General features: G+C 43.9%; 2 protein-coding genes across 4 annotated transcripts in view; one reads left to right on the plus strand and one right to left on the minus strand.

The window, feature by feature from the left end:
• Positions 1 to 245: 245 nt before the first annotated feature.
• Positions 246 to 4,315, plus strand: LOC147139106 (centrosomal protein of 135 kDa-like). Its single transcript, XM_086047679.1, has 7 exons — positions 246 to 439; positions 797 to 948; positions 1,279 to 1,381; positions 2,019 to 2,103; positions 2,174 to 2,434; positions 2,854 to 2,992; positions 3,611 to 4,315. The coding sequence occupies exons 1-7, from the start codon at positions 327 to 329 to the stop codon at positions 3,883 to 3,885; spliced, it is 1,128 nt and encodes a 375-aa protein (XP_085903805.1). The 5' UTR covers positions 246 to 326; the 3' UTR covers positions 3,886 to 4,315.
• Positions 4,316 to 5,485: 1,170 nt separating this feature from the next.
• Positions 5,486 to 13,451, minus strand: part of palld (palladin, cytoskeletal associated protein) — a 44,043-nt gene continuing 36,077 nt past the window's right edge. For all 3 annotated transcript variants that reach the window (XM_086047782.1, XM_086047781.1, XM_086047785.1), the window contains 9 exons: positions 13,261 to 13,362; positions 10,636 to 10,860; positions 10,351 to 10,500; positions 9,958 to 10,046; positions 9,433 to 9,565; positions 6,978 to 7,185; positions 6,547 to 6,712; positions 6,316 to 6,449; positions 5,486 to 6,189 (listed from right to left, as the gene is read on the minus strand). In XM_086047782.1, coding sequence (XP_085903908.1) covers positions 6,026 to 6,189; positions 6,316 to 6,449; positions 6,547 to 6,712; positions 6,978 to 7,185; positions 9,433 to 9,565; positions 9,958 to 10,046; positions 10,351 to 10,500; positions 10,636 to 10,860; positions 13,261 to 13,362 — 1,371 coding nt within the window. In that variant the 3' untranslated portion in view covers positions 5,486 to 6,025. The remainder of the gene's footprint in view (positions 6,190 to 6,315; positions 6,450 to 6,546; positions 6,713 to 6,977; positions 7,186 to 9,432; positions 9,566 to 9,957; positions 10,047 to 10,350; positions 10,501 to 10,635; positions 10,861 to 13,260; positions 13,363 to 13,451) is intronic.

Genomic DNA, 13,451 nt, shown 5'->3' on the forward strand with positions numbered 1-13,451 from the left:
CCCTAAACCCTAACCCTAGTTTGAAACCCTACTGCTCAACCCGAACCCTAATTTGAAACCCTACCTCTAAACCAAACCCTAGTTTGAAACCCTACTTCAGCCTAACTCACTGTAAGGTTAACCACATGACCAGGACGCTTCATGTGAACTATGATGACTTCAGTGTTTGAAGCTTTGATGTTGGTCATAAAGAGGTGTGACGTCATGCCTGTGTGTTTGTGAGTGACATTCTTTGGATAGCCGTTTACAGGACAGTTTCAAAAACAGCTTGGCGGAATTCGGACGTGGTTTTTCAGCAGCAGTAGTATGGTTTTTGGATCAGAACCATGGACAGCAGCATAGACAAGACCAGGAGCCGCCTCAGGAAGCGTCTGGACCAGCTTGGCTACCGACTCCATTTTGGGATGGACTCAGTGCCGCTGGTTGCGAAACTCTTCAGGTATGACATGCGGGTTGGTCTTCATCACTGTCAAAGTTAAATCTCTGAATTTTATCACAAAAATATGATTTCCCATTTTAAGTGATTTTTTTTTAAACACAAAAATCCCATTTCTGATTTTAACCGATTTTCGTTACACAAAAATCCATATGGGATTTTTTTTTTGAGGCAGCATCATGCTTTGGAGCTGGAAGAAAAATGGCAGGAAAAGCCTCCTAGAACATCTGCATTTTATTTGGGATTAATCAGAGGCATTTAAAATACTGCCGGGTGTGGAAAAAAAACGGACCCTGAGCAATAAACTTCAATTAATGGCCCATGCCAACGTCATCACTTGACTTTGTGTTTGGCTTGCAGCGATCTGGTGCACACCACGGTTAGCCTTCGTGATGCTAAACTGTCAGCCGCGAAGCCTGAGCGACACCGTCATGCGGCCGTCTCACATGAGCTACCGTACATGACCGTGCTGGCTCGTCAGCTGGGCGGCGGCGACCATTTCATCAGCACAGGTCAGGTGTTAGTTACCATTTGCCATCAGAAACAAACAAAACCGGCTAACCCTCCTGTTAGCTTGCTTTCTTTGCTACAACTGTTACTATGAAATATTAGAAGCACCGGATGGTGGCAACGACCGTGTTAGGGAAGCCCACTAGCTGAATGCTAACTCACGATACAAAACACCACAGACTGGCTAATAAAACTAGCATTGAGGTTTGAGCAATGGACATTTGAACACATGCAGTGACGCAACACATGTAGACATACAATATAACAATGTCCAGGTGTATATTCGTTATCCTCTGCAAAATATGATTTCCAGAACTGTTGTGTAATCTCAGGCGGGAAAAAGATCAGCATCGCTTTGCTCCACCAGTCTACACAGACGATTGACATAAGACCGCTTCCTCCTCCTCGTGCTGATGACGACGATTTGTATGGAAGGTTGGTTGGTTTCATCAACAAAAATCAGGTCATCCTCATTTTTTGTCAGATCTTTTTCAGGGTTGCTACTTATTCCATCATTTTTGCCACATTTTGGCATAATGTCAGTTTCTGACAGCTATTTTCTCTTTTCTTGCACTTTTTCTGTTTTTGTTTTGTCCACTTATTTAAAAATAAAGGTTTTTGGGGTAACAATCATACATTTTGTCACATGATTAGTCTGTTGTTTGTCAAATTTTGTCCATTATTTTTCCCCTTTCGTCTGCAATTTTTGTCATTTTTTGTCAGTTTTTTTCTATGCTGGGTCAGAATTTACCGCTCTTTTCACAGTTTTGTCCATATCCATGTTTTTGTTTTGGTCCATTATACAAGCAAAAGAAATTTTGGGGTCAGATTCAGCCCTTTTTTTTGGTTCAAATTTTGACCTATTACTATATTTTTTATTGTTCTTTTTTTCAGATTTTGTCTGTTTCTTTGCCCATTTGTTTTTTGTCCATATATTAAAAAGAAAAAAAAAGTTTTGTGGTGAGATGTCTTTTTTTTTTTTTTAAACCCAATTTGAATGCATATTTTGTCATATTAGTGTCAGACTTACTGTTTTTCGATGCACATAACATGTCACGTTGATCATTGGCAGGCTGGTTGAACTTCACGAAGAGCTGGTGACACTCAAATCGGAGCTGGATTTCTCTTACGGGTGCACGAAAGCCGTCACCGGCCAAGTAAGCGGATGGTCGGCATACACGGGGCGTCGTCGCGGCGCCGCCTCTAAAACCGTCGCGTGTGACGCAGTTGGCGGAGGCGCGGGAGGCCCAGCGGACGCTGGAGCGGACGCTGGAGGAGCTGCGGCGGTCGCGGAGCGACGAAGCGGCCGAGCTGGCCTCCTGCAACGAGGAGCTGACGCGCAAGGACGGCGCCGTGGCTCATATGGTGGCAGTGAAGGAGCGCGTGCTCAACATGGCCTACAGGAAGCTGTCCGCCTCCAAGGAGGTCATCCTGGGTCAACAGGAAGTCATCCAAGACTTGGAGGGGAACCTTAGCAAAATAAAAGCGGTAGGTCATCTTTTTGGCATTCTACGTGTTGGTCTGTGCCAAAGTGTGTTAGTACATGTGGTCCAGTGTACACCCAAGACCCTATTCTCGTGCAGTCCAACTGTGCGCGTGGGTGGCGTTTTTACAGTTAAACATTGCCGTCTGCGCCGGCGTGGGAGTGAACACAGCCAACGTAATTCCCGGTCAATGGAAACAGTTCCCCTCGTTCACTTTAAATTCAGTGCCGCATAACGGAATGCAAGACGATCTCATGTTGAGCCAACATCCACCTGAGGCGGGACACACACACACACACACGTACACACACACATACGCCAGTTGACGTAAAGGTTTCACTGGGCAGCAAAATTGCTTTTGCGGGGTGTATGTCAACCTGCCTTTTTTTCTTCCTGTGCTGTGTTGCATCATTTACTGGTCAGGAGGTTTGCGAGCAAAGTCATCTTCGGGAGCAGCTGGCGGAGGAGAGAGGACGCAACGACAAGCTGGAGGAACTGGTCGCCTTCTTGGATTCTGAGAAGAGCGCGCTGCAGGACAAAGTGGACAAGATGATTGCCAACGGTAAATCTTTACATCAGCATCGTAATCATGAGAAGGATGATCATCAGAATTTTCATTATTACCGTCATCCTTGTGAGGATAAGCAGTTTGGAAAATGGGTGGATGGATTGTTATAATGTTGCATTGTAATTTTCATTATCTTTATTTTGTAATTTTATTATTATTCCTGATAGTATTAATGTTATTATTATTATTGTTGTTATAATTCTCATTATTATTATATTTTTCATTGCTGTTTTTTTGTCGTTATTGACGTCATTGTCGTCGTTGCAAAGGCTCCATCACCATAAATGCCATTTTTCTCAATTATAACTGTCATTTTTAAAAAAATCATTATTAATAACAGAGGAGAAGCTGTTTGGAGAATGGATACATGGATATTTAAGTAATTAAAATTAATTTTAAAAAAAATCCTCCAAAAACGTTGATAAACATTCAATATGTGTTTTCCACAAAAAAATGGGGGAAATGAGGGAACCCAAAGTCCCAAAAACAAAAATTTAAAAAGAGATTTTAAAATACAGATTTGTTTTTTTTTTATTGTTGAATCCGCCGGTGCCAAACCGCGAGTACTGTAAACTTTAATGTCATCTAGTCAATTGATGGTCTGTGTTTCAGACCGAGACCTGGTGGTGGGCTTGGATTTGCCGCGGGCCACCGTTGGCGGCGGTGGCGACGCCGGCCGTGGCGACGCCGGCGGCGCGTCCACGCGCTGCCTAGCCGGCGTCATCAAGAGCCTGGAGGAGGAACGTGATCGCTATCGCCGTGAGGCCCAGCGCTACCAAACCCTCCTCAGAGCCACGCCACCCACAGCAGCCACAACGTGCAGTCCCACACAGGCCAGGAGGAACAAGTTCCAACTGGCCGCCACCTTCCAAGGCAACGCCGGGTGAAGCAAGAGGACGTTGGCGTTCACAACCTTTGAGCGTTTTCGTCCTACGCTGACAACGTTACTGACCTCAAGCAAAAGCACTTTACGCTAACTAAGGACCAACCTCCAAACCACGCTAGTCGCAATATCATCATCATCATCATCATCATCATCACATCAATTGTCTTCTTGATCGTCACAAAATAAACATGCTGGGATGCACAATCATTCAAATAACACTTTTCTGGTCAGATTGCTAGATGTTTCTCAGATATTACACACACGTTATATTTTTAATATTTTTTTGTGTCAATATTGACATTTTTTTTAATCAATTTTGGTCTTTTTTGATTTTTGTTTATTTTTCTGGATTTTTGTCTTTTTTTTTTTTTTGCCAGATTTTTCCCAATTTTTGGGGGGGATTGATAGAATATTTTTACTTTTCCTGAAAAATGACAACCACATCGCACAATATGGGTTTTCTTTCCAGTTCTATTTCCAGTAAACCTTCAAAAATTACAATATTTTGCCTAGGCCTGAAAAAACGTTTTTTCACGCTATATATGATTTTTTATTCTTGAAAAAGTATGATTTTCATCCTTGATAAATTATGACTTGACAAATTACCACTTTTCAGAGGTTTTCAGTCAATTTTTCCGATCCCTCATTCGTCAGCGGCCTGGGCACCCTTCCGTCAACGTCCGTCATTATTTCTGTTCTGAACTGTAATCGTCAGTCCACCTCGCGTCCGTAAGTGAATTTCACTGCTCCGCCAGTCCATCAATCGTCAGTCTGTCCCCCCCCCCAAAAAAAAAAAAATTAACAAAACACAGTCCAACTTCACTTATTTCCCAACTTCAACTATATTGAACTCATCATGAGAGCACGCTGGTGGCTGCCTGTTGCTGTTTGATGTCCCAAAATGCCAAAAAGTTTAAAGTGGCTCACCTTAACCATAATCCCGCACTGCTTCGAAGCCAAAGGATCAATCCTGGGGGATTCATGTGTTTTGTAAATCCTTGTGGAAACGGAAACCCAAGTTGCCATGACTATCAATGCTGTTTCTTCCATTCGTTGCAGGGTTAGGGTTATTTCAGCTCTTTGCTGAACACCGCCACCTACTGTACAGGAAGTGCAAAGCGTTTCCATACATAGTCACTGCGGTTCTGTCAGTTATCAGCGAAAAATTGACTACTGAAAAACGAATTTTTTTCGAGCAGATTTAGACTTTTTGAAAAATATTAAAGTCCTTTGTGTCCTGAAAAAAGTCACTGAAAATTGACTAATATCTTGAAAAAATACGATTTTTCTTGATAATGACTTTTCTTACATTTTTCTAGAAAAATGTAAACTTACAGGACTTTTTATGAAAAATTTGCTATCCCGCAAAAAAACAAACTACATTTTGTTGACTTTTTCTTGAAAAATGTTTGAAAAAAAATGTTGCAAAAGTACTATTTCTCTTAAGCTTTTTGTTTTAAATCTTGAAATAACTTTTTTTCTTGAAAAATCACAACTTTTTGCATACTAAGACGCTTTCCTGACAGCATTTTTTTTATACACCGATACAACTGTTACAACTCATTAATATTGTGTGTGTGTGTTCTACACAGCGAGAGATGTTGTCGTAAGAATCTTTATTTGCAAGGTTCATGAACTAAAATAACATCGGCGGCGGAGATAAAACCATATACAGGCACGGCTTGGCATGGAAAACACGCACACGCTTGATGATGGATGAATCGCTAATAATCATAATGCGCTTAGGACAGGAAAGTGGTAACTGATGTTGTTTTTGGCACTGTGCACAAACACACGCGTGTCCACCATCACATGCAAAAACAAAACAAAGAAACACGTGTTGCTGTGATATAGACGGATGATATAATTTAAAATGTTGGCTATGGAAATAGTCTTTTTTTTTTTTTTTTTAAATACAAAAATAAACTGGAGAATTTCTGACACTGAAAAGCGTTCGCGTCGAACCCAAACAACAACCTCCCGTCTTGCCACAACCAAAACCGACACTTTCTCGTACTGATCCTGTAAGGCCCGGCCTCGCTTGCTCGCTCGCTCGCTCGCCTTCTCCATCTTGCACTTGCCAGTCACTTTGAGGGGGAAAAAAAAAATAGAAGAAGCAGGAAGGTGTGTAGGGGCGCCCCCTACAGGTCGTCGCTCTCCACGAGGGATCCGGGCGGCAGAGGGCTGCAGTCGGGGAAGAAGGCCGCCTTAACGTCCAGGCCGCGCTCCGTCAGAGCGGCGTAGCGGCTGCTGGATGGGCGCAAGGGTTTGGCCTTTCGCGCGCTGGCCGGATGCTGCCACTGGCCTGGCCACGCCCACCACAGACGAGGATACAAGACAAACTCAGCACGTCACAGGACACAAGTCAACTTTGCTTGCAAAAAACAGGACCTGATCTTCACTCTCGTGTGTCCCATGTTTTTTTTCTTACCGTGCACGTCGAGGCGGGCGGTGCTGGAGACGATGCCCGCCTCGTTCTTGGCCGACACCGTGTACCAACCAGCGTCCTCCTTGCAGGCCGGCTGGATGATCATGCACAGGTAGCCGCAGTTGTCCTGGTGCATGCTAGGTCAAAAAATGACACAGTGAGAGGAGCAGCGCAAAAAAAAAAAAAAAAAAAAAAAAAAAAATGTTTGTGTTTCTTTCTGAGGCGCCTGCCCACCTAATTCTGTCTGTGTTGTGCGTGAGCGACTCGTTCTCGCGTTTCCAGAAGATCTGCGGGTACGGGACGCCGCTGACGCGACACTCCAGACGCACGGGGTGCCCCTCGGCCACGCTCGTGTTCTGGAGCTTCTCTGAGAACGACGGAGCTTTGTGCAGCTCTTTGGCTGCATGGGGGACGTGCAAAAAAAAAAAAAAAAAAAAAAAATCACACTAATGCTCAGTTTGTAAATATTTTGCTCTGTCTCATGTTTATTTCGTGGGTGTAATTCCACTGCTGACCACTTGATGGCAGCACATTATTAGTTTGACACTGTCAGTTTGACTAAATAAGACGGAAAACAGGAAATATTTCAGCTATTTTTTAAGCCTATCTTTCCCAGAAATGTTGTTGGTCACCGATGGTGCGTTTTTGCGCAAGCGTGCGCTTACCTGCGACGATAAGCTCGAGGTTGAAGGAGTTCTGACCGGCGCGGTTGCTGGCGATGCACGTGTAGATGCCGGCGTCACGGGCGCCCACGGGCTCGATGACCAGCGAGTGAACGCCGTTCTCGCGCACCAGCATCTTGTGGGCCGAGTCGGGCCGGATGGTCTGACCGTTGAGCTGCCACACCAGATCCGGGGTGGGCAGGCCACTCACCTGCAATCGGGACACCACATTTGAGCGGACGTCTAAGCAGTGAACCAGTATTTAATGCGGGGGGGGGATATGTTCCAGACCTAGCTTGAATGAGACTGACCCCGCTTTGGTGATTTGACATCGATAAAATATCACTTCAATGTTTCCTTACTAGAAAAAAAATACTTCAAATTCCGTATACTAACGGCATTGATTTACATATCATAATGCCAATAGAGAAGCATTTCACGGAGTATTTCATGGGCGGGGGCGGGCGGTGAAATGTTGGCAGAAATGCTGCCATGTGTGGCCACACATATTGCACATGCCAGAAACCACCAGTGCATCCATCATACACGAAAAGTCACAGTCTGGGGCAACCATTAAAAAAATAGTTTGACAAAAATAAGACTGGAATCTCAGTTTTCATATGATTCAGTTTCGGCAGATTTTTGTTTGCAGAAATCTTGCCACGTTTTTTTTTTTTTTGGTATCAAAACTGCGGGACCTTCCTACCTGACAGCTATAAGCACGGCATTACAAGAAAAATAAATAAGTAAAACGAATACAAACTAAATTAAAACATTTACAACAATAAGCTTTTTCCCAAAATAAAAACAAACTAGCAAAGATACTACAAAAAAAAAAAAAGATGTCAAACTAAATAAATTTGAAAAAACAAACAAGTCAAAACCAAATAAAAACCAGTGTTTGTTGCTCCCAAACGGGCACATCAATCAAAAGAGAATTTAAGGCATATTTAAACACCAAAATGTTCACCCAACCATATTATTAAAAAAAGCCCACTAGCTTAATGCTAAGATATAATGTCAAACACCATAGACGGGCTCATGAAATTAGCATTATAAACATTCAAACAACTGCTACTTGAACACGCGGAGCAGCAACTCATACAAATTGAACAACAACTGTTACTGCACTTTAGTAGGGGACCTTCTCTGCCTCTTCTTCTTCTTGCTCTTAATTACCCTGCATCTATTCTTTGCTCAGTGCTGCCCAATATGTTGGCACAAAATGGTACTACACTGATGGCACAGAACTTCAAATACAAACAATCGCCTAAAATCTGTGTGTGCTAGTGTGTGTGCGTGTGTGCGTGTGTGTGTGTGTGTATGTGCGTGACTCTGCCTTCTGGAATTTTCTCTGGAAAGTTTTGGCGGCCTCCATGCGGCGTGGAAATAAACAAAAATTGTGTGCTATAAATAGCGCTGACATTCAGACGCTGGGCTCGAATCACAGCAGGAAGACGTTGTGTTTTATTACCTTTTGACATTTGTGAGAATAATTCCCGAAAAGGCGACGACAAGCGAGCGGGAAACAAAGGAGAAAAACAACAAATGGAAAAAGATTTCATAAAATAGTCCCAACGCAGAGTTAAGAGTTAAGACTCAAACGAGATCCAATACAAGTGTTTTTCTCAAATGAAGGTCCTCCTCCAATTCTTCTTATTCTTTTGATTATCATTTTTGTATTTTTATGACTTCCCCCCATTTAGTTTTATAGATTATTTATTAATATTTTTTTCACAGTATTTTTTAATAGATTGTATTGTATTTCTATTTATTATATCATCATTGTTGTGTCTTTTGCAATTTTCTCTGATTAATTTCAGAGTGCCATTTTAATTCTTTTCATTATTTTTAAAAAATGCATTACCGATTTCATATATTTTAAGGTAATCATATTACTTTATTAATTTGTTAGGGTCAGCTATTTTAAATAATGTAATGCTAATATTGGCATTTATTATGATTTTTTAAATTGTTTTGTTATTTTGTCATTGTAAATTTTATCATTTTTTTGTAATTATTGATTATTAAAAAAACATGCTGTTTTTTGTACACTTTACAAAAATTGATGAAGTATTATTATTCAATCATAGAGTTATTTTGATAATGTGATTTTTTTTATGTTGATTTTCATTTTGGAATTTAGTATTATTATTTATTCATATTAATTTAGAAACATTTCACTTTGTTTTGTTTTGTTATTTTTTGTATAAATATTGGGGATTTTTTTCTGGCAGGTTATCATATTTTTGTATTAATTAATATTATTTAATGATCTTATTATTGTGGTAATTTGTTTGCAATAACTTTTTTCACGTGGAAATTCAGTCCAATTTCCTCAAGGATGGAGTCTTAGAAAGTTGCACTGTTTTTCTGGAAATAAAGGCTGTACTTTTTTATGTTTAGTGGTTAAATTGTCTTTTTTTTTTTTTCGAGGGGGGAGGTGTGGGGGTATCACCTTGCAGTCCATGCGACAAAGTCGTCCCTCCTGCACGATGAGGTCGCCGGGCGCCTGCAGGAAGTGCGGGCGGAAGTGGCGCTCTTGGATGTTGTCATTCTCGTCGCCGCTGTCTCGGGACCGCGACCTCGGCCTGGAGGTCGATGAGTAGAATGATTAAATCAATGAATGATGACTTTATTCGTGTCGTGTTATTATCCAACTATTATTTTATTTTGATAATTATATTGCAATGGCAGTTTTTAGTTAATTTGTACAACCAATTTATTTCATTTAACATCTTATTACTACTGAGTCAACTTCTTTCACATTTGAACAAATTTCTTCATCATCATCATCATCATCATTCTGTCAACAACCACCTCAGTCACGAGAGAGGAAAGCAAAACAAACGTGCCCTCTCATTAGCACAACAGGTCCACAAATGAAGTGTGACACAAGCCGCTGCAGGCCCTGACACGAGTACGTGTGTGTGTGTGTGTGTGTGTGTGCGTGTGTGCGTGCGTGCGTAATGTTGTCTCTCACCTGCGCATGTGTCCCGGCGCCGAGCGCTGGCTACGACCTCGCTGGTTGACGGCCTGCACCATCATCCTGCCCGTGCAGCTCACCCGGCCCTGTGTGTAATACAAGCAGCAGTCACCGGGGGGCGCTAGTAAACAAACAGCCGCCCAGTTTATCGTGGGTGACCCAAAAATCTGTGACAGAGGGACACCGCATCATTTAATCGATGGGTTGTCTTTTTTAAGGAACATGCAGCATTTTCTTAAGAATTTGGTTGGTTTATAAAAAAAAAAAAAACAATGTTTTTGCTTTGTGGAGTGCCTGACGTATCATTGATCATCCCCCCAAAAGAGAAAAGTGAGTGAGAGGTGTACTTCTTAGGTGAAATTCTAAGAAAGTGTATTTTCGTCCTCCCACCTCGGGATTTCCCGCCATGATGGTGTAGTTGCCGTCGTCGTCGAGCGAGGCGGCGGCCGTGTGCAGCGTGCAGGTGCCGTCGGCGGCGCGGCCGATGCGATAGTGCTCGCTGCGCTTGGAGATCTGCTTGCCGTCTTTGAACCAGTACACCTGCAACACACGTCGCGTCACGTACTTCGAGTAAATACACGAGGAGTTTCTCTTCCATTCGCAGTGTGAACCTCCAATTGGAGTCAGTTGACATTTCATTTTTGCCCGAAGGTCCAAAAGGCACGCCGTGCTCACCTTTGGTTTGGGGTCTCCGTGCACACTGCAACTGAAGGTGACGGGCATGCCCTCAAAGACTTTGTAGTGTTTGAGCTTGTTGCGGAAGGAGGGCGGCGCCCCGCGGCCGGCCGCGTGCTCGGCGTCGTGCTGCACGTCGTCGTCCGACTCCTCCACGGGCGAGCGCTCCAGACGGAACTCGATCTCGCTGATCAGGCGCTGCTCGAAGCTGGACACCTTGTACTCCTGACACGCAAAGTGAGAGCGATGACTCATTAGCTCCGCGCTAACGTAGCCGCAGGCGTGGAACTCAAAAAGCGCCCCATCGCAAATTCCCGCCAAGCAAAGCGGCGGGCATGCTCGATGGCGGGGAAGCAGGGAGAGTGCTCACTTCATTAGGTACACCTGGCACGTCTTGCAAGACTTTTATTTAGTTTTAGTATTGAAGTACGTGGGTTTACTTATACTTTTAGGACGGAAGGAAGGAAGGAAGAAAGGAAGCAAGGAGGAGTGAAAGAAGGTGAAAGAAGCATAAAAACAGGGAAAGTAAGAAATGAAAGGAGGGAAGGAAGGATGGAATTAAGGGAGGAAGGAAGGAAGATAGGATTGGAGGGAAGGAAGAAAGGAAAAAAGGACCGACGGAAGGACGGACAGGAGGATGGAATGAGGGACGGAAGGATGCAAGGAAGGAAAGAGGGAAGGAAGGAAGGAAGGAAGGAAGGACCGACGGAAGGACGGACAGGAGGATGGAATGAGGGACGGAAGGATGCAAGGAAGGAAAGAGGGAAGGAAGGACGGAAGGAAGGAAGAAAGGAAGCAAGAAGGAGTGAAAGAAGGTGAAAGAAGCATAAAAACAAGGAAAGGAAAAAATGAGGGGAGGAAGGATGGAATTAAGGGAGGAAGGAAGGAAGGAAGGAAGGAAGAAAGAAAGAAAGGAAGGAAGGAAGGAAGGAAGGAAGGAAGGAAGGAAGGAAGAAAGGAAGGAAGGAAGGACGAAAGAACGGACAGAAGGACGGACAGGAGGGATGGAATGAGGGACGGAAGGATGCTAGAAAGGAAAGAGGGACAGAAGGATGCAAGGAAGGGAGGAAGGAAGGAAGGGAAAAGAAGGAGAGAAGGAGGGAACAAGGACAGATCAGGGTAGGAATCAAAGATGTAGGAAGGAAGAAAGGAAAGAAGCATGGAAGGTTGATGGGAGGAAGGAAAGATGTATAAAAAGAAGCAAAAGGAAGAAGGTAAAGGGAAAAAAGACAGGAGGAAGGAAGGGCGCAGTGGAGCAAGGATGAATGAGGGAAGGAATTAAGGGTGTATGGAAGGAAGGAAGACAGGAAGGATGGGTCAAGGAAGGATAGAAAGAAAGAAGAAATGAGAAAGGAGGGAAGGACGGAACAAGGAGAGATGAGAGACGGAATGAAAGACAGGTCGGAAGAAAGGAAAGAAGCACGGAAGGTTGATGGAAAGAAGGAAAGAATAGAAGGAAGGAAGGAAGGAAGGAAGGAAGGAAGGAAGGCAGGGGTTCAATGGCACTTTTGGGGTCTTGACCAGGTCAACACACGCACAAACCCAGACCAAGGCAAGCTAAAAGCCGAAAAATGGAACCTAGAAACCCTCCTTTGAAACTCCGCTTTGACCCTTTGAACCTTCAAAGTAGTTTTGCTCTATTTTGCTTTCGTCAGGCAGCCGCAAACTCCTCTTACAACACGAACGAGGGCGACAGTTACGAATGCTAAAAATCAATCAGATCAAATCGGTCGAAAGGGACGCGCGAGGAGGAATTCCGTCCGGCACAGGATGAATGCTTCCATTCAACAGTGTTGTCGCCAATCCACAAAATGGAGGCTGTCGGAATTCACGAGCCGCAAAGGGTGGAGCCCACGCACACTTTGCAGCAACATGTCACTTGAGGGACAAGCCGCTCCACTGTACCATGTTGATACTTTACACACACACGTTGTACACCTCATCAATGGTCACTTTGAAATACAGACGTATGTTGCGCAAAGTACTGGGAGAAAACGTGAAGGTGGAACCCCCAAAAAAAACCACTTCAAATACACCAAGTGTGCTGAGCAAAAGTATTAGCACATCAACCACAAGTGACAGTAGAAGAAAACAAAAACAACGCGCACTTGGGGTGCTATTAAACAAAAGTATTGGGACGCCAACAAGAATCACATGCGGTATGTACTTTGCAAAAAGTATCGGGACACCTACAGCAAGTGAAAAATGGAAGAAGATAACGCTGCCGTTGGACCGAAACGTCCTATGACACAATTTGGGCAATTTCATATTTTCAGTCCAAATGTGTCAAAATCTTGATGTTCTTGACAATGTCACATTTTGTGTGTGTGTGGGGGGGGGGCTGTTGAAAAGTGACGATTTGGGAGGATTGCGGTTACACCAGCCAAACACAACAATATGTTCTGTGCAAAAGTATTGGGACACCAACAGGAAGTCAAACTGGAAGAAAAGACGGAAACGGACTCTCGAAAACAGCCACACAAATGTTTTTTTTTTACAGTTGGGAATGGTGCACACGTATTGGGACGAGAATAGGAAGGGAAACTATGTGGGGCGGGAGGGTCCTTGGAAGCCCCCCCGCCAGGTCCATCGCCGGCGCTTGACTGGGCTAGCGTGTATGAGTACCTGCGTGACGGGCTCCTCCTCGGCGTCCTGCGCCTTTAAGACGGTGGCGGCGTTGTCGGCGCCCAGCAGCCTGCGAGCCATCTTCTCCTCGTACGTTAGCCTCTGCAAGCATGGATGCAGCGCCGGTTAGTGTGTCAGTAGCGCCGCGCACGCACACACACACACACTGAGTTTCACACTGTTAGTAGCCG

This window comes from Filicampus tigris, chromosome 12 (assembly GCF_054856515.1).
Source record: "Filicampus tigris isolate MCC_2025a chromosome 12, RoL_Ftig_1.0, whole genome shotgun sequence".
Taxonomy (NCBI): Eukaryota; Metazoa; Chordata; class Actinopteri; order Syngnathiformes; family Syngnathidae; genus Filicampus; species Filicampus tigris.